The sequence below is a fragment of the Strix aluco genome, chromosome 1 (assembly GCF_031877795.1).
Source record: "Strix aluco isolate bStrAlu1 chromosome 1, bStrAlu1.hap1, whole genome shotgun sequence".
Lineage (NCBI taxonomy): Eukaryota > Metazoa > Chordata > Aves > Strigiformes > Strigidae > Strix > Strix aluco.
In genome coordinates, this window is record NC_133931.1 from 93,333,710 (window position 1) to 93,356,664 (window position 22,955).

Genomic DNA, 22,955 nt, shown 5'->3' on the forward strand with positions numbered 1-22,955 from the left:
ATTAACGACTTGCAGTAGATGTGTGCAGTTTTTTTTCCAGCAGTTTCATATAGCAGATTAAAAATTTAGAGAAGAGCTGCAAGAGTGTTAACTGACATACAGTTCAAAATACTTTGTGTGTGACTTGCTGTGGAGTATGGTACTATATATCTGAAGCTTGGAGGTGAATATTTCCAGTATCAATTCAGTTAAATCTGGCGATAGGGTGTAATGTAACTGAAAAGAATATATACATGAAATAATTTAAAAAGCAGGTGCCTTCCTTGGAACAGAGCAGACGAAATTACAATTTTTTTTTCTATTTGTTCTCTAAATTTGCTATCAGCATAGCAAATGAAACATCTAGGAACAGTCAAGTATTGGTGCTGTTCAGCTAGGTATGAAAAATACTAATCTCTTTGGATTACCAAATTGTTGTTATTTTTGAGGAAAGTTTTTATTAAAAAGTAATCAGGCAAAAAAAGGTTTTCAGACTGATTGACTGTTCCTGGCATAACTCCCCAAACAGAACAATAAATTGTAAAAATATTGCATACAATTGGATGGGTTTAAAATTTGAAATTTCAAACTCCCAGGCATCAATTTTCCTAGCTCTAACCAAGTCATGTTCAAGCCTCAAGGCCCACAATTTAGTGCTCTTTTTTCAGAGGCGCTAAGAAACTTTGCTACCACCAGCAGCAGTTACTTGCCCATGCAAGTACTGGCCTCCTACAGAGGCCAAAATGCTCTCTGTTGTTTCCTAAATTGGTGGCTCTGTGCCTACCAAAGACTCATTTCTGTTTCAGTCCCTCAGAGCTTAGGTTTCTAATAAGACAGTCAACTCAGTTTTGAAACAGGACTGGCAGCTTGGTCAATGTACGAAGAACCATTCATTCCTCTTTCATGAATCCTTTGCTTTCGTTGCTTTTTTAAAAAAAAAAAAAAAAATTTGAGTGATAGTTGTCAGACTGTAGAACTTCCTGTGGATGACTTTTCTAACCCTTCCACATAAGAGCAGCAGTTCTTAATGTTCCTGCCAGATTTTTATTTGACTGTGAATTTACCCGAGAACTTTTTTCTTTTGACCCTTCATAGCCTCTCATCCTCATGTCTCGTGTGGTTTACTGCCAATGAGCAAAGGCACCTGCTGACGCCACCTGCTTTTTCTAAACAGTTATGTGCTTTTATCTTCCCCTCCTCCTTTTTGCACAACAGGCAAGGTGAAAGGCTGGTTTAGTGAGAGGCAGTAGCAAGGTTAGCTTCCCAGTTGTTCATCTCAAATGACGTTCCAGTCTCACAACAGTTAAAGTATGTTGAACCTAAGCTGCCTGGGTTAAAATTTCCTGTGTGTTTCAGTTGTCCTAGCTGAACTTCAGGTCATTGTTTGAACTCTTGAGTCTGTGGAAGATGTAAAAATGTTTGACACTCATATCCTCTCTATGAAGTTACTCTAGAAGGACCGGGAACATTTGAAGACTTGCACTGGCTTCTAGCACAGAAAAAGCATCTCGATGAGTTCAGTTTTACTGTGTGTGCGACTTTTGCTCTATTTTTTGCTCTATTTGTGCATGCAAGTTTTTGTAGCCTCTCTGTGTCTTAAAATTACGCATAATGTATTGCAGTTCCAGCTTCTGCATGCTTATTCAGTCACTTTGGAGGTTTCGTAGTAGAACGCTGTCATCTAAGTACTTAGGGGAAACATAGCTCTGAGAACTACATGTGGGACAACTGGTAGCACTATGCCATCTGAAGATCTCCTGAATGACTCCTGCATTGGCAAGCTAGAAGTTTAGTTTCCGTTACTCCTCAGAACCACAAATCTTTTTCCCTTCTGCTTTTCCCATAGTTCACACAGTCATCCTTACTGCAGCTTTACAGTATGGTTAAATTGCTTGTAAATGTAGACTTTCTGACAAATTTAATTTGTAAGAAAAAAAAAAAAAAGTAATAGGTGATGTAAACTAGAAATTAAATTTAATGGATAATCTTGTTAGGTGTCTCACCAGTAAAAAGTACAGTGGAGGGCCCAAAATTGGAAGCTGCTATTTTAAAGTTTGTCAGCCATTGTGATAGTTGATGGCTGAAACTGTCCTTCATTTTTGTGTCTTAAGTCTTCCCATCCATTTTTCTTTAGAGCAGTACTGGGGCTTTGTAAGTGGCAGCTAGAATTCCAGCAAGTCGGAGTTTTTGGTGTTAAGAATAGAGTGGGAGTGGAATGCATTTATGCTGTAACAGAATAATAACATTTTCCTGAGAGAAATTGCAAGGGCTTGTTGAGACTTTCTTTAACACATTTCTGTCAGAAGCTATGGAAAGGCATTGTATTTGTGCTTTAGTATGCTAAATAAGAGGTATTTTAGACTTAAGAATGTTATGTTTCACTTGATTAGCCTAATAGTTGCAACCTACAGTTATATGGTGCATTAGCTTTCAGTGCTGTATAATAGGACTGGCAGCATGGTGTCCCAAAAAACTGTAATTGCGTGGGCTGCTGAGCAGTCATAGAGAAAGCTGCACAAAAATTCTATTCTAGACAGAATTTTTTCATTTTGAAATTAATTTCACAACAAATTCACAGTTGGATGCCACTGCTTGTGTTTCCAGTGAATCATACTCAAAAAAAAGTAGTACTTTGCTTCACCAAAGCCTGCCACAAACAGTGCAGTGATATAAATCAGAAATTGGATATTTTTTAATTGTAATTTTTCAAAATATAGTACAGTTCTTAACTATGCCTGCAGGTCCTGACATTCAGATATGTTTGGTTTTGTCTCCACATGCGAAAATGAAAACCCTTTACAAATAAGACAGAAAGAAGGGCTGGGGGGAAATACCCTTTTTATTTATGCTCTATTCATGATAAGAAGCTGACTCCCTGACAGCAACGGTTGTCACAACACCACATATTTAATAGCATAGTCAGAGCAAACCTGTTACACTGTTATCTTTAATTTCCAGTCTAAGTTCTACTGATGGTCAATTCATTTATACCTTTCTTTCTTGTGTCAGTATTGTTCTTCAGCTTAGCTAGTTCTCCCTTCTCTCCCTGTCTGGTTCCACTTACTGGCATTTTTGGAGTACAACTGCATCTTCATTCTGTCTTTGCTTTGTTTAGCTTACCAATACAAGGTCTTTTAGACTATTAGGTGCTGCAATTAAGGCAACTACAGTTTCATATACACAGACTGCCTCTAAATTGCATAGCTTTCCAGAGTTTGTGCCGAATTATCTGCTCTTAAATTGCAAAATCTGTCTAAGAAACTGAGGAAATACTTGAGCTTGTGCTAAGCCCCCTGATCCTGCAATTATAGCAGGACTAGACCTGCTTTGAAAGGTCAGGAACACCTAATTAGAACTACTGGGATTGCAAGAAATAACCTCATTTAAGGTCTCAGTTCACCCATTTGTCCTTATATGATGAAGATAAAATATGTCTGCTTATGCCCTTTCACTGAGATTTAACGATTTTATCGTACAGCTGGGATGAGCTAGCAATATGCAGCACTAAGCTACTGGCATTTCATTTTTACCATAGGTTCCATCTCAATTCCATTTAGTCAATTCATTCTGAGTTCTTCAGTTAGAAAACATAAATGACCGTTTTAGATCTTAGCTGTGCACCACCAGACAATGGTATTTAACACCTGGTGCTAATGTTGCTGACATTGGTATTTCATGCTTGTAGAAATAACAGTACCTGATTATGGTAACTCAGTGACTGACTCTTTAAGAAATATGTTATGTAAGGTTTCCACAGACATGGCTGATAGGCAACTTTTACTAGCATAGTCAAAAGTTGCTTAACTTGGGTGCTCTTGGCAGCAGACAGCATTAGCAGCTCCTATCCTGAGCCAAGTTGCATGAACGCATGAGAAGAGGCACACTACCTCAGGAGCTTAGATGGGATGGGTGGGAAATGAGGATTCTTCCTTGGAACCACATCACCCTGTTACACAACCCACCCACTTTGATCTCTATACTTTCCAGGTTTTCACCTGCCCCCTGCAGTCCCCTCTCTGTACTTTCATTATGGCTCCCTAGCTGTACCAGGGCTTGAGCGAGATCCTTCATTAGAGAACAATCAGTTGGGGCAAAGAAACGCTGCTCAGTTCACGAGTGAAATTTTGATTGACTAATGAACATGCTCTGGCTGTGCTCAGGCATCCATAGAGAAGGGAGACCATCAAAGTCTTAATCTTGTGCAGCATTTGTGCAAAAGTAAAAACACAGTTTCCACATGAAAGATCCTACTGTTGCAAGATGACACTGGTAGGCAGCCAAAAGCTGAATACCGCATAGGTTTGCAGACCAAGATCAACACCTTGCACCCTGAGGTGTACTGCAAACCAGCTCCCAAATTCGCCCTGTACCTCTTGATGTGATTTGCATACCACCGTTTCAGTGTCTGCTCAAGTTGTATTTGTTTGTGGGACGTGATACAGATTTTGGCCTCTGTGATAGGAAGCCTGCAGAGGATTTAAACTGGGGCAGAGTGAAGCAGAAGAAGGAAAACAATAGAAGAGGAAAAAGGAAGGGGGTGTTGCATTTCCACATATACCTGTGATCTTCTGGTGTGGTTCAAGTAGTGGTGTGTAGCATTCTTACTTTGTTTTGCCGGTTACAGGGGAGGAGAAAAAAAGTCAGTTTCATAAAATTTCTGGTATTGCTCTATTCCTCTCTCCCTTCTTTGTTGCAAAAAAATTACTAAGATAAAAAAATTATAAGCTTGCAACCTAGTATACTGTGCTGTTTGACTTGTTGGTTTATTTTAATTAAGAGTGACTGAGATTTTTCAAGGAACAGAATAAAGATAGCAAGAAAAGGCATTACAGATGTTTTGGAATGTGTGGGAAAAGACTTGTATTTTTCTTTACCTTTTTCATCTGCATCTCTTCCAAAGTGAAAATAGAACATTCCTTCTAAAAAGATCTTGGTTTGTATGTTTAGAAACCAAACTGCTTTTAGTGAGAGCAGTAAAATCTTTGATGCTTGCCTCTTCTCTATGAATTTTGAAACAGAGACTGTCTTGATACACAGGCCTAGGTGCAGAGCTCAGCTATGTCTCTCCCTCCACTTCCCCCAAGCACCCTTGCTTCCAACAGGAGACCCATGATGCCTTCCAGGAAGCACCCTCCAATCTAAACTCCAGGCTGCATCACATCGCGCAGCGTAGCTGCAGGCGATGAAAGTGTTCGTACCTCATACAAGGGGATCCTGTTGTCCTTTCGTCCTACTCTTATAAAATGTTTGTCCATAATTGTCTAAGTAAGAAAGATCTTGAGGCGAGTTGTGGGGCCAGTGGTTAGAAAATACAGGCACAACTGAGATGGCAGTTGTGAGACATGAGACTATTCTCCCATCGAATAATGCAGTTTGATCTCAGCTAACTCCTTTCTAAAGCTATTTTTTTGTAGCAGGATTAAGTTGCTGCATTAGTGTTATCTGAGGAAAGGTGGAGCAAGATGAACTGATTAAAGGTTCACTTTGTAACTTTTATAACAGCAGCCTTCATCACACTGTGTTCTCTGAGGTGTGTGGTCTCACCAGTCTTTGTCCATGATTCTGATCTTTTACTGTCGATTGAATATACTGAAGGGAGTGACGGAGTCATTGCACTTTCTCTGATTTATGCTAGAGCAATTGAAATCAGAAGTTGAGGTTATGTGGATCGGTAACCCTCTCTCATTACTTTGTGTTGTACTTCCAACGTTTACACATACTTTAATTAAATGCTTTCCAATTTGCCTTTGCCTACAAAGTGAAGTGCCCAGAACAGCAAATGGGGCAATTTTAGACTTTTGCCTATTTTAGATCTTACACAACTGGAGTCCAGGTCTGGGAAGCTACTCCAGAATTACAGCAGCGTAGGGGACTAAGAGCCTGTAATAACTGAAGCTTACCCTGCTGGATGTCCTTCTGGTTAGAATTTCCTTTTTAGTATAAGTTGACAAACATTTCATATGCTTGGTAAAGAAAATGCTTATTTGACTTCTCCACCCTCCCGAAGAGGAAATTTCTACTATGAGTAATATCTTCTGAACCACTTTCACAGAAATAAGAGTCCTTGCTATTTCTATCTATAATAATAATTTACAGTCAGAGAAGCTGATAATGTAGTATGATCTTCTTGAAGACTTGTACAAACAATACCCCCTGCCTTCTCTGTTTCTATAGAATTTACTAAGTTGTAGTGCATGTTCTGTGCCATGGTATGCATATTCTAGGAAGACATTCAGAATTTATTTTTTAGTAATGCTAGGTTTTATTAAATTGCAAAGTTGGTGAAATTAGGTTGCCAGAGGAGAAGAAGAATACTGAAACAGGAACCTGCTGGCTTTTTTAACCTTCTGCTGTAAGGAAATGTGCCTTTCTCCATTTGATTTGAAAAAGGAAATAGACTGTTGGTGTGGCTATGGAACTTTCTCTTTCTGCCTCTGATTGCAAAAGTCTTAGTGAAAGAATGAAAAGAAAAAGTACAGTACTGAACAGTAGAATATTATGGCTTTGAGACAACAGAATGAAAGTAATTAATTGTGCTGTTTGTTTTGTTTCAGGTGTCAGAAACTATTTGAAAGAAGCCTTAGTGAATATCATTGCTGTGCATGCAGAGGTGAGAAAAACTTCAGATTTTTTCATGCTTTCATTGATATAAACAGTTTCAGTGTACTTTGCATGGTAAATCCTGGCTTTCATCACCCATGAAAACTATACCTCTGTTGAAGTGTCCTCATTACAGATCTAAGTGCTTTGGGTTAGGTTTAGCCGACCAATTATGCAACTGCTAACTTTTTTAAGGGCAGGAGGAGATGAACAGTTCCTGTTTATCCTCCGTAACACTCCATTACACCTTTTTGTTTCCGCTGTCTGATGAAGAGGAAAGCCAAAGTCTAAAGCTCAATTCTTCCCTTTTCATGCAGATTAAAAAGAGAGAGAGAGATGATGCTCACTTTCTCTGATCATTTTCCACAACATAGGAAAATGAGCTTGTGCTTCACTTTGGAAGAAATGTTCAACATATGCCACTTGGAGTGAAAAGGCAATATATGTCATTCTTGTATACAGGATAAAAGATGGAAACCTAAAACCCGAAAGTTTTATAGTCTCTGTACAGCACAAATTGTGTTTGAAATACTTAGGTAGGTAATGGCTTATGATAGGGAGTGCATATTAAAATTAAAATATTATTATTAAAATAATATGCTTGCAGAGCTACAGTTATTTGGCCTTTTGAAATAATATGCAGGAATTTTCTATAGTCCTTTAAATCACAGCCTCTGTTCTACATCCTCCTTCCTTCTAATCATCAAGAGTGTTATCAGATTACTATTGCTCCTGGTACAAGCATTGGTAATAATATCACTCTTCCCTTTCAAAATATACCACAAGTATGGCTGCTCTGCCTTTTCCATCTACTTAAAATCTGAGTTTCACTTGAGGTTTTTGTTTATTTTATTCCCCCTTAAATTACAAGGATTCATATAAATTAAAATATTTTTCAGAAACTTTAAATATCACTTGCAATATTTCTTACTCAATTTCAGTATTTACTTATAGCAGTTTTCACAGAAGCATTGCTCATTTTACCAAATGCTTCCAAATGAGGGAATAAGCAATATCAAAAATATATACCAACATGACGTTAATTTTTTATGTTGCTTTTCAGTGTAATGGAAATTAATAAAAATGAAAATGAGAGGTTTTGCTTTAAAAAAAATCAAAGGCATTTGTGACTTATTGAGCTAATCCTGTAAACATGCATACTTATCAAACTGCTGAAGCAGAAAGGTGCACTGCCTTGCTGACTTCATTGAGACACATGCTGATTTCAGCCCAAATAGTCTCGCCTTATAAATTTCTAGATATGAAATATTACAGAAATATGAAACGTGTCAAGATGAAACTCCCATTTCCACTATTCTCTGGTGAAATTCTGTAAGCTGGGTCAGATTTAAGTTTTTAGCAAGGCTGCAAGTTTCTGTAGTTTGAAACAGCAAAAATTAACTATCAGCTGAACAGCGAGCATGGACTGAAGAGGAAAGAAAATTATTTCTCTACCTTTGAATTCAAATTTAAGTGAAATCAGAATAAGGGCTTCTTATTGCAAATTTGTGATGATTCACCATTGCTAAGAATTTTTTTTCCTGGATTCTGTATAGTAACTTCAAGAGTGCTCATTGTGGGCACATCTTATTCTCTTCTCAGTAGAAGATTTTTTTGGTGTGTTCCTGGTATGTTTGTGTTGAATTGCTCAGCAATATTTGCTTCTGAATAAGTTGACACCTTCCCAAATCATTACTGGTTGGGTTTTTTTTTATTTCTTACCATACAGCTAAGTATGTCACTTAGCTTTTGTGTGTTAAAACAGGCTGCATGTTTGAATTAGCAATGATAACAGCTGATAGCTGTGGTCAGTGTACTTAGCCTATGGTGCAGACCTGCATTTTGGAATGGTTGGCTTTATGGGATCCCTGATACATAAATCATTACTTAAATCACTGAAAACTGTAGGAATCTTGCATTCTGTCCACACGCACACACCCCTTACTTTTGCACACATGAATATCTTCTGTCAATTACTACATTGCCTTGTCAGACATGAGATCTAAACTTCACATAAAGCAAAGGTATTCTAGCAATAAATCATTCCACTACTTTTAATTTTTTAGATCATTTTAAAGCAGAGATTGGGGGAAGAAAGTGTTTAAAAACTATGCAGTTAATTTGACTTCTTGCACCATTCCAGTCATGTCATCTTCAGTTCCTTGTGTCATCATCTCCCCCAACCCTGCACAGGTTTAGTGCAGCTTTTTCATCACCTTTAAGTCTTGACACAAGTTTGGTCTGTCTAACCTATAATCTCACTTCCTCCTGTATTCCAACCTCTTGGCCTGCATTTTCTCCAATTTTGTGTAGAAAATTTTTTTTTTCAATTCACCAACAATTTCTCGCTTCCTTAAAGCTCCCTTTAAGGAAGATTGGTTTCTTCACACTTTCCTTCAGGCATAGATCTAATGTTTATTTTTGTGTTGCTGTTGTGTTGCAGTTGCTATTCTGAACCTCAAATGGAGGATCCAAGTACCACTTTAAAAAGTTATACAAATAAGCAGTTAAAAAATGGTCTTGATGCGTGGAAAAAACAGTAAGGTGTAGTGTTTTTGCCAGGGAACTGATAAATGGCAGCGATAGAAGAATCTAAAAGAAAATCCATTATGCCACCATACTCTCAAATCCTTTCAAAGGCTTATCTCTGCCACAGAGCATAAAGACACTAGCCATTTGACAGTGTTCAAATATAAAAGATTCTAGAAGAAATAGCAAAATATGTGGGTAAAAAGTGGCTGATTGTGTAATTGGGTTAGTCAGTCACACAACCCTGAATAAAGGTGCTATCTACAAAACAGCAGTCTACATAAAGCCACCTGACTACCTGCATCCATCAGCTGAGAGCACATATTTTGAAGTCTAGCTAATTTTAGGCATTGCAAGAAATCTGTCATTATCACATATCATATAGCTAACGTTGCTGTTAACAGAGGTGATTGATCAAAGCACGGGGCAAGCATCAAAAGAAATCCTTCATGTCCCACTTGGTTTTGAATTTTGGTTTTTTGTCCATTGATAAAAATGAAGTGGTCCTTTCAATCAAAGTGTTTAATGCTTTTTACTAAAATGTTACTGTAGAAAATATTTCTGTTAATATAGCTATTGTGCTCATGATTCTTCATTCATAAAAATCAGGTGTTTACCATTTCCAAAGACTTAGTTCCTCGGGTAATGTCAAGGGTTGTAGAAGCAGTCTCTGAAGAATTGAGTCGACTGATGCAGTGTGTTTCATCCTTCAGCAAAAATGGAGCTTTACAGGTACCTGAATGCTTTGTACTGTCAAACATCTAACTCTAGAAAACTGAAAATAACAGAGAGAGGTATAATCTGTGTATTTGTTGGATTTATTGGAGCAGTGAAAGCAAGGAGATAAAAAGGATTAGTATACAACCTATTTCAGATTTATGGATACATATCCTTTGGGATACTGGTTCTTGGGTTTGATTATGTTTTAGTATTGTCTTTGTGTCTGAGTGCATAAAAGGTTACCTATATCCTAAGAGATAAAAAGCATCATAATGGTATCTGTTTGAAATGTTGTTAAATACTGTCATTGGCCTGTCATCAAAAAAATTACTTTAAAAGAAAAAACAATTTTGTGATACTTTGAAATTTTAAAATCTTGAAAATACGATGTGGTAGGATCTTGCAAGTCTTTGCAAAACTAGTCACTTGTCTCACACTATTTCTGCATTAGCACTTTGTTGCAGCAAGGCTAGAACAGATAAGCTTAGACTGCCTTCTACATATATGACTGGGTTGGTAGCTGTACTTGCTTTTGGATAAGTTTTAAAGGACTCTAAGAAAAAAATCCTTTTTAGAAAAAATCCCTTTGAGTCAATGATTGCTATGGCTGTAACAGGCAAGAGCAGCAAACTCCCAGTTTTCATTGTACATGACAGCATTCTTGCGTTATGGTGAGAAAATAATTATCCAATTGCAAGCCTTGTTTTCCAGTTGCTGGTAGTAATTGCATTGGACAGAGAATTCATGTAGGAAGATCACAGCCAAATAAGATTGACTGCCTATTTAAAACCAAATCAATGAACACCAACAAAGCTATCCATATATAATTTTTGTTTGACTAGACAACCCACCATTTGAACTTGCTGCCTAAACCCATAATTGAAAGTGTTCTCTCTCCCTGTTTTAAAGTTGTCACTCATGGTCTTTTTCTGTTCCTCTGAACGTAGAAAATCCTGTCTGGCAGACAGTAGCGGTGTGAGTGTGATCTGAGCCCAGTTAGACTGATCAAAAAATACCCATTCCTAAAGAGAAACCTGAATCTATATTCCCATATCCCATGACCCATAGTTTTGCAGGGTTTGCCCTTCCGCCATGTTTATTTAGGCTATGGTACTAATGTGACGCTTCCTCACTGTGACCCTTCCCCATCGGTGCTGCTACCCCCTAAAATGTAGGTAAGACACCAGAATCTTATGTGTAGGACTTCAAAAAGTCCAAGACTGTTCAGCTTGGAGCACCATACAAAAAGAGGTGAAACATTCTGTGACAAGAAGAGCATTTCTTATGAGTATAAAATTGGTGGGTGGCTATGTCGTCTTTTGTGCCAGAAAGTTCTGACATTAAAAAAACATAAATCTCAGCTGGCTTACTACCTAGGGGAGAGATGAGGGGAAAACCAAAGCCTTTCATTAGAACTAGAATTAGATGTCTGTGTTGCATTATAAAAAGTTTTGTTTCAGAAGATTAATGTCATGTTAGTTGGGTCTAAATGTAGATCAGTTTCAGTAATGGCGAAGAGGATTAAATTTTATGTTTATGATGAACAAGAATGGAATATGAATTTGGATGAAGTTCACTTTATATTTTTTAATTAAATTACTTAAAGTATTGGTCACGTGCAGAATGTTTCTATTTCGTATAAAACCTGTGATGATAATGATTGCTTTTCAAAGCCTAAAGGACAATCTGTGAAAATTGTTTAATCTTTTGAGTTCATTTTCCACCATAGTTTTCCTAGGTAAAAATTAATGCCTAGACACACAGTAGAGTGCAGGATTAAAATCCCCAAGCTTGTGTGCCCACCAGGTGCCAGACAAGAAGCAGAGCACAACCATTCTACTTCCTCATCTGATGGAAAAAAATAAATTCAACAGGAAAACCAAGAATAAAATGTGTATTGACAGATTTTTGTACTCTTGTGTTTCCTTCCTCCCTGGCCAAGCCATGCTGTGAGAAGTTAAGCTCACTGTATTTAATTTTTAAAAACAAAACAAAACAAAAAAAACCAACAAAAACAAATTAAGGTTGCATCCTTCTATCTTTCTGTCACAGTACAGAAAAGATGGAACAGAATTGAAGATTTATTACTGGTACTGAGAGACAAACGAATGTCTTTAGACTGCTGCATAGTGACCGTACAAACAGTTTGACTTGAATCAAAAGTATGAAGTTGTTCCTTTTAGTGGTCTCCTGACATAACAGCATGGCAACACAAAATACAGGAAACAGACTGTTAAAAGACAAGGGTGCTTACAACTGCAGTGTGCAATAATATTTGCCTCTAAAAAAGACGAAACTTTGGGATACTGGTATTCGCTTGATGAAAGGACACTGTGTCATTGTTTCAATATCTGTATTTTTGTCTTTAGGCAAGACTTGAAATCTGTGCGTTGAGAGATACTGTGGCCATATACCTAACACCTGAAAGCAAGTAAGATGTACTGTAATGTCTGTTTTTTCAATGTAATGGAATCCTTGGTAAACGTGCAAAAGCACATGATGTCAATTAAGGATTAAGAAATTTTGCTTCAAATAGAATATGTGATATACTAGGTAAATATACGAAAAACAGATTACTAGCAAAGTTTTATCAGGTGAAAGAAAATAATTACTTTTTTTTGTTTTTTACTTGAATATTTAGACACAAACTAGTATTAGCCACTCCAAAAAACATTAAAAAAAAAAAAGTACAGCTTGCTGAGGAAAATGATGCTAAAGCAAGACAAAAGCAGATGTCACTGAATTTTATGCAGTTTTTCACAGCAGTCTCACAAAGCACATGGCAAAGAACCTGCCAGACACGTCAGAGAGGCTACAGAACTGGACACTAGCAGGATCCCCTTACAGGGATATGGAGAATTATGGCTCTTCACAAGCTTGTACAATACCCTACTCCTGCTCCACACACCTAATCAGGGAAAGTGAACTCAGCTTCACATTGTCTCTTAGAATGAAAGCCTTCAAAAGGCTTTCAGCAATTTTATCATTTCTCAGTGAGGTCCAAGACCAAAGATAAATAGTGTGGGACACACTCACACATTAATATAAAGGGAGAAAGAAAAGCATTAGCAGCATCAGTGGTTGATGCAGTCAAGGCATGTAAAAACAGATTATGATAGCTGTCAGCAGTTTTGAGTAAAGCTGATTGATTGAAATTTCTGGGTGATTATGTTGGGGATTGGATATGAGCAGGTTCATTCATTATATTAATTACCTACACTTCTGTTAGGATTGACATCACATGTTCCCACAGGTGGCAATTTGGTCATCTTAGCTAATCAACATCTTTTAGGAGACACTGCAGGGCTTGAGGGCCTAATATGTCCTCATAGTTTCATAAATAGTATCCTATGGTGTCACTGCATTCCATTTCAAAAGACTATTTTCATGTCTGATAGTGATGACAACCTCTAAATGAAAACTACTTGGCACTGGCTCAAACTGGGTAAAATGGAAGTGGCATTGCCTCTAACCAGCATAGGGGCAAAGCACAGTGAACCCTGGAAGCTGGAGCTTCATAGATGACTGTTTGTTCCTGGACTTGTCACTAGCAGTAGCTGCCACAAGTCATCATACTGATCTTTTGCTGACAAGATTATACCTATTGTGCAGGTCCTGCATTGTTCCCTGCACTTCTCTTCCACATCCATTGCCCAGAGAGGGGTGGAAACCCCATCTTTGGAGTTACTCAGAACTTGACTGGATAATGCCCCAAGAAACCTCCTCTAACCTCGAAGTTGCCCCTACTTTAAGAGGGGGATTGGACCTGAAGACCTCCAGCAGTCCCTTACAACCTAAATTATTCTATGAATCTGTTACCTCAATGCAAACCTACTGTAATTATCTCTGTAGGGGAGAATGCAGTGACCTGTCTACTGAGCACAGAAAGCCAAAATCAGTGTTTTATCTGTGCTGCATGCTCTGATGGTCACTTAGTTTGAGGCAGAAGGCAGGCTGGCAATTATCTGTAATTCTTGAAGAGTCCAGGATGTTAAGCACAGTCCTAAATGGGCTGCTGATTTAACATTTCCTGTTGATTAGGAGTGTCAACAGACCTGCTTGAACCCATGATCGCTTTATGTTCAATTTGCACATGAATGTCAGGTCTCAAGTTAATATTTTGTCTATTTATTGAAATAAGAATGGATAAAATATCGCATATATCCATGGAATTTATAGAGAGAAACTGAATGCTGAGACTTGTACCAGTGGAATAGGAGTATTCTTGTTTTCCTTGCAGCTCAAGCTTTAAGCAAGCTTTGGAAGCCTTGCCTCAGCTCTCAAGTGGAACTGACAAAAAGTGAGTATAATGCACCTTCTTGTCTCCTTTCTGATCTCTGGAGCCATTGCTTTTTACTCTTCTCTAAGAACTTTGTTATAAGAGGGTTAATGTTCACTGTATTTGACCCTTCTGAAGAGCAGAAGCCTCTTTGGACAGGGTTAAGAATAAGCTAAGTCCTTGTTCATCATGGCCTATTAAATTACACAGAAGAGCTGATGGCTTTGTGGCACATCCCTCTTGCCCATCCTGCTCTTATCAGTTCAATGTAGCTTTGTGTTTATTTTGTAATTTCAGTCTATTTTAACCTTCCTTGTTAATCTTAAAGTTTCTGTGAGGTCCGTTGTCTTACTGAATCTAGCAGCAGCAAAAAAAAAAAAGGCCAAGGACCAAACTCCAAGCTTTTGCCAGCTGATATATGGAGAACTCTCAAAACTGGCCTGTTTCATTTTAAAAACAAATAAGCAGGGTCTGTTGGTCATTCTGAACATCAGGAGGAGTAGTTTTGGGTTCCTCCTTCCCCACCATAGCAACCTTTGACAACCAAGCTGCTTTGCTGCATCCAACCTAGTATTTGGTAGTCTGTTTTACAAGCGTAGCTTAATAAAGAACAGTGTGGTAAAACTAGGATGGATTTGTAATGAGTATATTTGTATAAGTATAGATGTTTTGAACTTGCAATTGGTATTATGGTACTTTCAGGAACTGAACTGCATCAAATCAGTTTGCACTAAACAGAATTTAGAATATTTTGTAGACACATGAAGAGACTGTTTGTGCAGCCCGTGGTCTGCAGACAGTGCCTTCTTCCAGATGTCCTGTCTATTTATTCAGACCTACTCCTCTCTAGCCACAACAAGTCTCAAGATACCTCCTTGCCTTACTTAGCTCTTATGCTTTATTAAAGATAAGAATCAGTTTTGAGTAAGGAGAGTTCTTTCAACTCAGACTTTCCGAAACACCTGTAGAAGTGATTTTTTTTTTTTTTTTTTTTACTTAGTCACAAGCATTTGAGCTTCATGGAACAGATGTGAATCAAGAACTGCATCATTTTTACATCTGCCTCAGAGTTCTGAGCCCTAGACAGTGCAAAACTTGTTCTGTTTCCCAGGTCATTACACCATAATTGTCATTGTTCTAGGCAGCTCACTGTAATCTACATGTGTTTGTGTAAAATAAAACACATCTGTGCACTGATTTAGACTTGTTAATTTCTGTTCATTCACAGTATTTACTATGATACTAAATTGTGAATGTGGCCATAGTCATCTTCCAGAGGACCTGCTGAAGAAGCAGATCCTGATTTTGTGGTTCAAGTTGTTGTTCTTGGGTTTGGGTTTTTTTAACATACAGTATAATTTCATCTGTTACTGGCTGTTGAATAATCACAGCTTGCCAAACAGTTGAGGTGATACAAGTCTGCCCTATCTAGCTTGTTTTTGAAATAGAGCAAAAAGTTCAGAGAACACATTCTTCCCTAGAAGATGGGAAAAATAACACACACGTGCAAGACTGTGAAACTTCATAATGAATCTCCGCTGTTAACAATAAATATCTCCTACAACAGAGCCATCAGCACCCTTGGTCCTATACCTGTAGTTTGTAGAATATAATAAATTTTATCCACTGCACCAAGTACCTTCTTGGCAGATACGTAGATGTAAACAAACCATTGTTATGCTCCAAAATGAACTCATACAGAGTTTGTTATCTAAGAAGGACAAAAACACATGGTTGCCAGTGTTTCTCCTAGAACAGTCATACCGTCATGACAACCATGATGCTTAAGAGAAATCAATGAAAGACCTTCCAAAAACAAGTCTGAGAACTGAAATTCACAATTCAGCTGCGCGCGAAGGCCATAGCCTTGATAAGGTATACTGCTTTTATGGTACATAGTCTGGCAGTTCCTGGATTTTTGTTTCAGAAGTATCTTACAGCGTGCTCTACCAGTCCTTTTGTCATTGTTTTGCAAGTATGTTTCTCTCAAGATGATGATCTTTATCTGGAAGGAAAGCTATATAAAGGGCTATTTTATCACCTTGATAAAATCTCTGTGGCTAAGTCCTCCTCTGGCCACAGATCATCCTGACATATTGGTATACTTTTAAATATCTGTAGTATTCAGATATTTGAATAGATCAAATTTTAGACCTGTTATTTAAGCAGACAATGTACTTGAAGTCACAGACAGAGTAGCCCAAACTTTTGGCAATTGTTCCCTTTTCAGAATCTGCCAAAGTTGTAACTGTTTTCTTTTTACAGGTTACTAGAAGAGTTACTAAACAAATTTAAAAGCAGCATGCACTTGCAGCTGACCTGTTTTCAAGCTTCTTCGTCAGCAATGATGAAAACATAGACAATGACACAATGCAGGCAACTGCAAAGACAAACGTGCTTAAATGTCACCCGTTTTTTCTCTACTTGTGTTCCTTTGAAGACCCTGAAGAAAACAAAAGAAATTTCACTGAAAAAGAAATTGTGAGATACAACTCTGAGTAATGGTATGAGGTATCCTGCTGAGTGAGACTTCTGGTCATAAATACCTTGATAAAATGATTTTCTCTCTACTGTATCGCATTCTGTGGAAAGGATTAAGCCAGTTTTGTTTATATACACTCAGCTGTATGTTCATGAAGAAATATTCATTGGTGTGCTGCAATCTGTTTCATCTGTTAAAAATATATTGAAAGGTATTTTTAGCAAATGTCACCTTAAATTTGAGTATTACTCATGTTGATCAGTGTATTGATCTGTTACATCAGTATCCCTGTACATCTAGAAAGTGAGTGACTGGAAGACTCAACTTCTATAAACTACTGAGAAGTATGTAATAAACATTACTATGTACAGCTGACTAATAAGTGTTCAGATACAATATGGAGAAAGACACTGCTTCTTTTGCATTTAATAATTATCACTTTTTTTTCTGCTATCATCTACAGTTTTAGTGGTTCTAAGTCTGATTTCTTGGGAGGCTTTTATTTTCTTTCTACTTTTTTAATTAAACAAATTTCTCCCTTCTGTTGGAATATTGATGGTAACATTCACATTTGTAGTAAGCTCTCCTTTTACTGGCAATTAACAGAAAAGCGCTTCAAGTTTATAAGATTAGTAGAAGTATTTTTAAAAAGTGTTCAAATGAAATGTTCTTTGGTGTTATGGAGCAGAATAGTTAATAGCCTCTCGCATAGTCAGAAGTAAAGAGGAGCACAATATGTCATCGGTTTTGCTGCTTCCTTCTTATTGTCTTTCCTTGTTCTTACAGGCTTACTACCACTGTCTTCCTCTTCCCTCTTGTCAGTCAGTCCTCTTTTCACCACCAGTTGTTGAATTTGTGCGGAGGGGAATAGGGATTCTGGAGGAAAGAACAACTTTGCTGCCATTAAGATATAGTTACACAAATGTCAAGAACCATCTTCCCAACAGGGAAGATGTGACACTGACTTTCATTTTGGGACTTGATATAAGATGCAGGAAGCAATAATATAGAGCAACTGATAGAAAATGGCCTTGTTTTGGGGGGTGAGGAGTGGGTTTAACTTTATAACAGAAATCATGACTTGCAAGTAAGTCATGCAGTAATAATGTATTACTTTCTGTAGTAATGTATTCTTTCTGTATTTACAGTCACTTTGAGTGGGACTTTTCAGAAACAGTGCACTGAGTTTTCAAACAATTTTTTAATGGCAGCTTTTTTCTTTTGCCAGTTCAGTTATGTGCTTTAAAAATAGTGTACAGTTCCTGTAACATGAAATACTGAAGCAACAGTTTGATGCACATGTATTTACTCGTAAAAAAATTGTGTGTAGTAGTAGTAGCATGTTGAATGGAAGCTTGAAACTTCAAATCTATGTCACTATTGGCTTTCAGGGAAAATTGTTAAAACACCTGGAGCAAAGTTTTGTTAAATGTTGTTCATTTTAAGCTGGTCACAGTCTCATCTGCTGGTATTAACTGAAACAGTCATCCAGTTAGCTCAATCTGTAAAGGATTTTGCTTCAGAATAATAAAATATTAAGAGAGATGGTCATAAGCTCTTTCTGAATTCCTCACTTTCCAAGAAATGTAAATTTAGCTAGTCTACATTTTCTACATTTATATGTATTGAAAACATTTTATCATCTGTACCAGATTAATATATATTCAGTCGTCTCTGTTGTAACATCTTTCTCTTACTCATCTTCTGTTACAACAGCTTGTTGCTCATCTTTAAAACCTGAAATCAGATGTTTGTGTTTAGTTGCCTTTCTCAGGTAACACTTCAGAACATGTCATTGAGAGCAAACAAGAGAATAATGTGTAAGGGATCAAAATATTACTTGAATTCATCCTGATATGAAATAAATGCTCACAGTCAATACATTTCAATAAATCCACTTGGTGGCATTAAGGAAGTCAGTGAGCATCATGCCACAACAGGATCTATTGGAATCCCTTTGCGTGGAAGGAGAGGTGGGGCTGCTGAGACTTCATAGCTAACGTACAGCAGGCTGCAGTTCCTCTGAAAAGAAGATTACAAAAAACAAGAAGTGGTCAGCATGGTTTTTGAAAGGAAAAAAAAAAAAAAAAAAGAAAACCTGTTCAAGGATGCAATTAATGTAAAAACATATTATTGGAAGTGGAAGAAGAGGGGGAGACCACACCAAAATACACAATCAGTTAGGGCTTGCAGAGAAGAGAGAGGCAACAAGGAAATCAAAGTAACAGAAGTGAAAGGCTCTGACATTTAAAGCAAAGGTAGATGCTGAAAACAGTACAAGAGAAAATAAAGTGAATTATTACGTGAACTTTGAACATCTAGAAAAATCTAAAATCAATACAGATTAGGAAAAAAATTGACACTGAAATGAAAACCTGAAAATCTTTATATCTGATTTGAGTATAGTAGCAAGGCCGTGAAATAGATCTTGCTAGAAGTAGGTAAAGACTTTATAGGAAAATTCAAACATAATATGCTCTGAGATATTCAGCCTCTGGAAATGTTGAGGCATTCTGCTATTACTGTATTTTGAACACTTATTTTTGAGTAGTCATGAGTAATTCAGGAGGTAGGCAAAGAAATAATAAAAAGCAAATGCTGTATTAATGTACTGGGTGCCTGTGGGAATGACACAGAAAAATATTTAAATTCCCCAGTAAAATGATGGAAAAACGGGGAAAATTCATTACATGCCTGGGTCTTAATCAAACAGATCAAATAAGTAGCATGAAACAATGAAGAAATCCTGCCCCTTCTCACCCACAAAATGTTTCTTTTTTTGAACATATTTTCTAAAGAATATAAATTTATGAAATGTGCTCATAGTGTGTCATTGTCGAAGTTAAACACCTTCCTCTAGCTTTTAAAAAGCCACTTAGTTTAAAAATATAAAAAGAATCATAGTCCCACTAAGTTTCATGCATGTGCTGAATTTCAAGCACATGAATAGACATGAGACTGCTTGCTCAGAAGATCTCCTTTCAATGTTGCACACGTGTGCCTGTCTTTTGAGGATCAGAGAAGTTGTGTTCTGTGAACTAAACCCCTTGCATCTTCCTCTAGTTGCATAAGAAGGCCAAGGACTTCGACCAGTTTAATGTCACTGTATGGCAACAGAGAAGGAAATGAGAAATCTGTGCTGTGAGTGGTGCGGAGTTAGGCTTTGTAGGGGCACTTTTGGCTGGAGAGGTAACGTGTGACTGTTGGCTTGTAAAAGTAGGTCCAGTCTCCCAACCTTTGCCAAAGCTATTGCATCTCCCTGAAGAGAGGTTACTTTATGCTGAAGGTGAGATTTTTTTTTTTTGCTTTCTACCCAAACAGCCTTTAGCCATCCAGAACTAAGGAAATATTTCTGAAGTAATAAGGATGTTTCTGTGGCTGTATTGGTAAGTAGAGAGATGCAGATAGAATAGAGCCATAAAAACTAGCGTAATACTGTACAGAGTATGGAGCTGAAAGAAAAATAAATTTAGTTATTGCTTATTCTGATTCTACTTCAGTTAAAAAACTCTTACGTATGTTCAGAAAAAAAACCCAAGAATAAGAATTGATTGTTGATATAAAGGAAGGTTTAATGGTGATTAATGTTTAAAAAAAAATTATTATGAAAGAAGAATTTCTTGGAGCTCTTTGCTGAGCTTACTGAATTGACATGCAGAAAGTCCCTTGCCTGCAAACGTCTAACACTTAGCTAGGCAAAGCCCTAGGAAATACATCATAAAGAGTATTCACAAACTTAACTCCTTTTTAGCTTCTAATGTAATGATAGGCATTTTCTGTTTCTAATCCAAGAGCAGGTAGAAGATTGCAATTTCCTAGATACAGTTTTGGCCTTGTGAAGAAGGAAATATCAAGACAAGAATCTTTTGCCAGGGTTACACACAATCATCAGACAATGCTGTAACTGGGATTTATACTTTCAAATCTGCTGCCAGACCATATTTAAGTCAACTCTTTGGACCTGTCCTGCTAAAATACTCTTGAAGCACTGTGATTTTCCTGAGAATATTAATTGCTGCATTTATTGATACAATCAGTATTGTAAATACTGATCTTTGAGTCCACATAGGTGTCTGGACTCACTAAAAGTGAGGGAGTTTACATGTTTCACACACCATAAACATACCCCTATTTTGCTGTTTTCAGTCTATAATACCTCTAAAAATTAGAAGGGAAAGATCCTTAATCGCATCAGAATACATCAAAACTGAAAAATGAATGCAGCGCTCCTGCTGAAGCCTGAGGTTCAAAATTCGGGTCTGGATCTTTACCATCGTAAAGCTTTGGCTCTCTGGATCTGATCGATAGGGTGCATCTTATCCTGGGACAGAAAGAGGGACCCCTGAGGTAGATAACATCTGCAATCTGTTTCTGACTCTTAGGAGTTGTAGTTCCTGCATGGCACTTAAAATTTTAACATCAGCCAGGAGTTAATAATAGGCTGTGAGTACTGTCAAAACAGGCAACAGCACATGCATTATTTAACTAGTAAGACACAAATATGTTTTGAATTAGTCAGGCTTCCAGGTAGGTTGAAATATTTGGGATTTTGTTAAATGCGATGACAGACTTCAAGTAGGACTTTGGTCCTTCGGGCTTTTGGCATTTCTGGCCTAGCTGTGTACCTGGAGGAGTTCTGGGTAATAACCCTTATCCAAAAAAAAAAAAAAAAAATCATTTGTTTAAAAGATTTTTAGGAGAGAATCTGGTGGGTTTACAATTCATGTAAAAAAAATAACAAAAAATCCTGCTCAAACATTTATCCCTAGTTACATTCCAGCCTGTCCATAGACTGATAAAGAGATGGTCCAATTTACCTGCTATGTATGTCCTCATTAGCAGTTTTCCTGTTTTTCTGTATTAGATGTTAGTATTAAGTGTGCACACATTAGGATGTTTGTAGAGTTAAGTCTGCTTCTGCAGTGTTAACACATGCCATTGTTTCTTTTAACGTTGTTAAAGGAAGCCATAAAAAAATGCTAGATGGTTAATTATAGGCAAAAATAATTTTGAACAAGCTGTGTTATGTGTTAAGAGTATTTGGCTTCATGCGGTTGACAGCTTATTTTCTGACTTTGCAGTACCCTACCAGAGGGGGTTTTTTGGCATGAAATAAAAGGGAAAACTGGGAATAACAGGGAACACAGTTTCATTAGGGAACATGATAGCCATTTCTGTCTTCACCTTTTTTGAGTTCTGTTTTTTAACCCCAGCTGGGGTTAAACCACAACAATATAGTGCTGCCACAGGTTAAAGAGGAGATTTGTGCAATTCAGCTCCCTTTCTCTTTGTGCCGTTTGAGCTTCAGAACTCTAAAAGCTTGTCTTTAATGAAGTTATTAAGAGAGCATGTCCAAAATGGTATATTTATTTCAGAACAAGGTGTTTATCATGTGAATGATATATTACTTTCAATATTACTTGACAGCCCAAGGGGGCTCTCATTTGGAGAGTCATCAATGCACCCTTGAATTCCTATAAAATAATGTGTGTTGGTGAGTAACAAATGACACAGTTTGCGACATTTATCATTGCACAGAACAGCAAGGGAAACTTGCTGCTTTTGGAGTAGCAGCACCAAGAGATCTGCTGTGGTTTATTTCTGGGATCAAACAAGGGGGCTCCTTTATTGCACTTAATTTCTTCTAGTCTGAACTCCCAAAAAGACATTTGTGTTCCTTTTCTTTTATACCCTCACTATTTAAAGGCTCGTAATAGATTTTGTACAACTCTTCTCCAAGCAGCCCTCCTTGAGGTCAAGACCAAGTAAGGGAAATCTTCAGCCAAATTCCTTTTGAATTGGAAAATTTAAACAACTTGTGGAAAAAGGAGTAAGACAATGGAAAGTGGAATCCAGCCTTATTTGTAACAGATGCTATTAACACATGCTTAGTTTTATTGACTATTTTGGCACCCCTTCGCCTCTTTCTTCTGAAATAACTTTAGTATTAAAAGTTCATTGCCAGTCCCAGGCAAAAGCACCTAAATAAAATGGGCTGATAGTCTTAATATAAATAACTAAAAATGCATTAAATACAAGTTAAGGATTAAGAATTATGTTTTCCTTCATTCCTGAAAGGGGCTTGGGGGTGCAGGTAGGGGGAAGGACAACTTTGCTTAGCACTCCTGTGCATTGATGACACCTGTGCAGTGAAAGTCAATGCAGTTCTGATGTGACTGCAGATAACCAGGAGGCTCTGCATACCTAACCAAAGACCAGCATACCTATTTCTAGATACACAATGATCTAGAAACAACCATGAGAGTCTTTGTTTCGGTGTCAGGGGTTTCATGCTGCAGTACTAATGCAGCAAAATTTTTGTGGCCACACATTCTGCTTCAACCAAGTGGAGTACATCCCTCACTT

General features: G+C 37.4%; 1 protein-coding gene across 2 annotated transcripts in view; it reads left to right on the forward strand.

The window, feature by feature from the left end:
* Window positions 1-18,143, forward strand: part of EXOC2 (exocyst complex component 2) — a 132,464-nt gene extending 114,321 nt beyond the window's left edge. For both annotated transcript variants that reach the window (XM_074827126.1, XM_074827136.1), the window contains 5 exons: window positions 6,534-6,589; window positions 9,718-9,840; window positions 12,198-12,259; window positions 14,069-14,128; window positions 16,373-18,143. In XM_074827126.1, the coding sequence (XP_074683227.1) occupies window positions 6,534-6,589; window positions 9,718-9,840; window positions 12,198-12,259; window positions 14,069-14,128; window positions 16,373-16,466 (395 nt within the window). In that variant the 3' untranslated portion in view covers window positions 16,467-18,143. The remainder of the gene's footprint in view (window positions 1-6,533; window positions 6,590-9,717; window positions 9,841-12,197; window positions 12,260-14,068; window positions 14,129-16,372) is intronic.
* The last annotated feature ends 4,812 nt before the right edge of the window (window positions 18,144-22,955 follow it).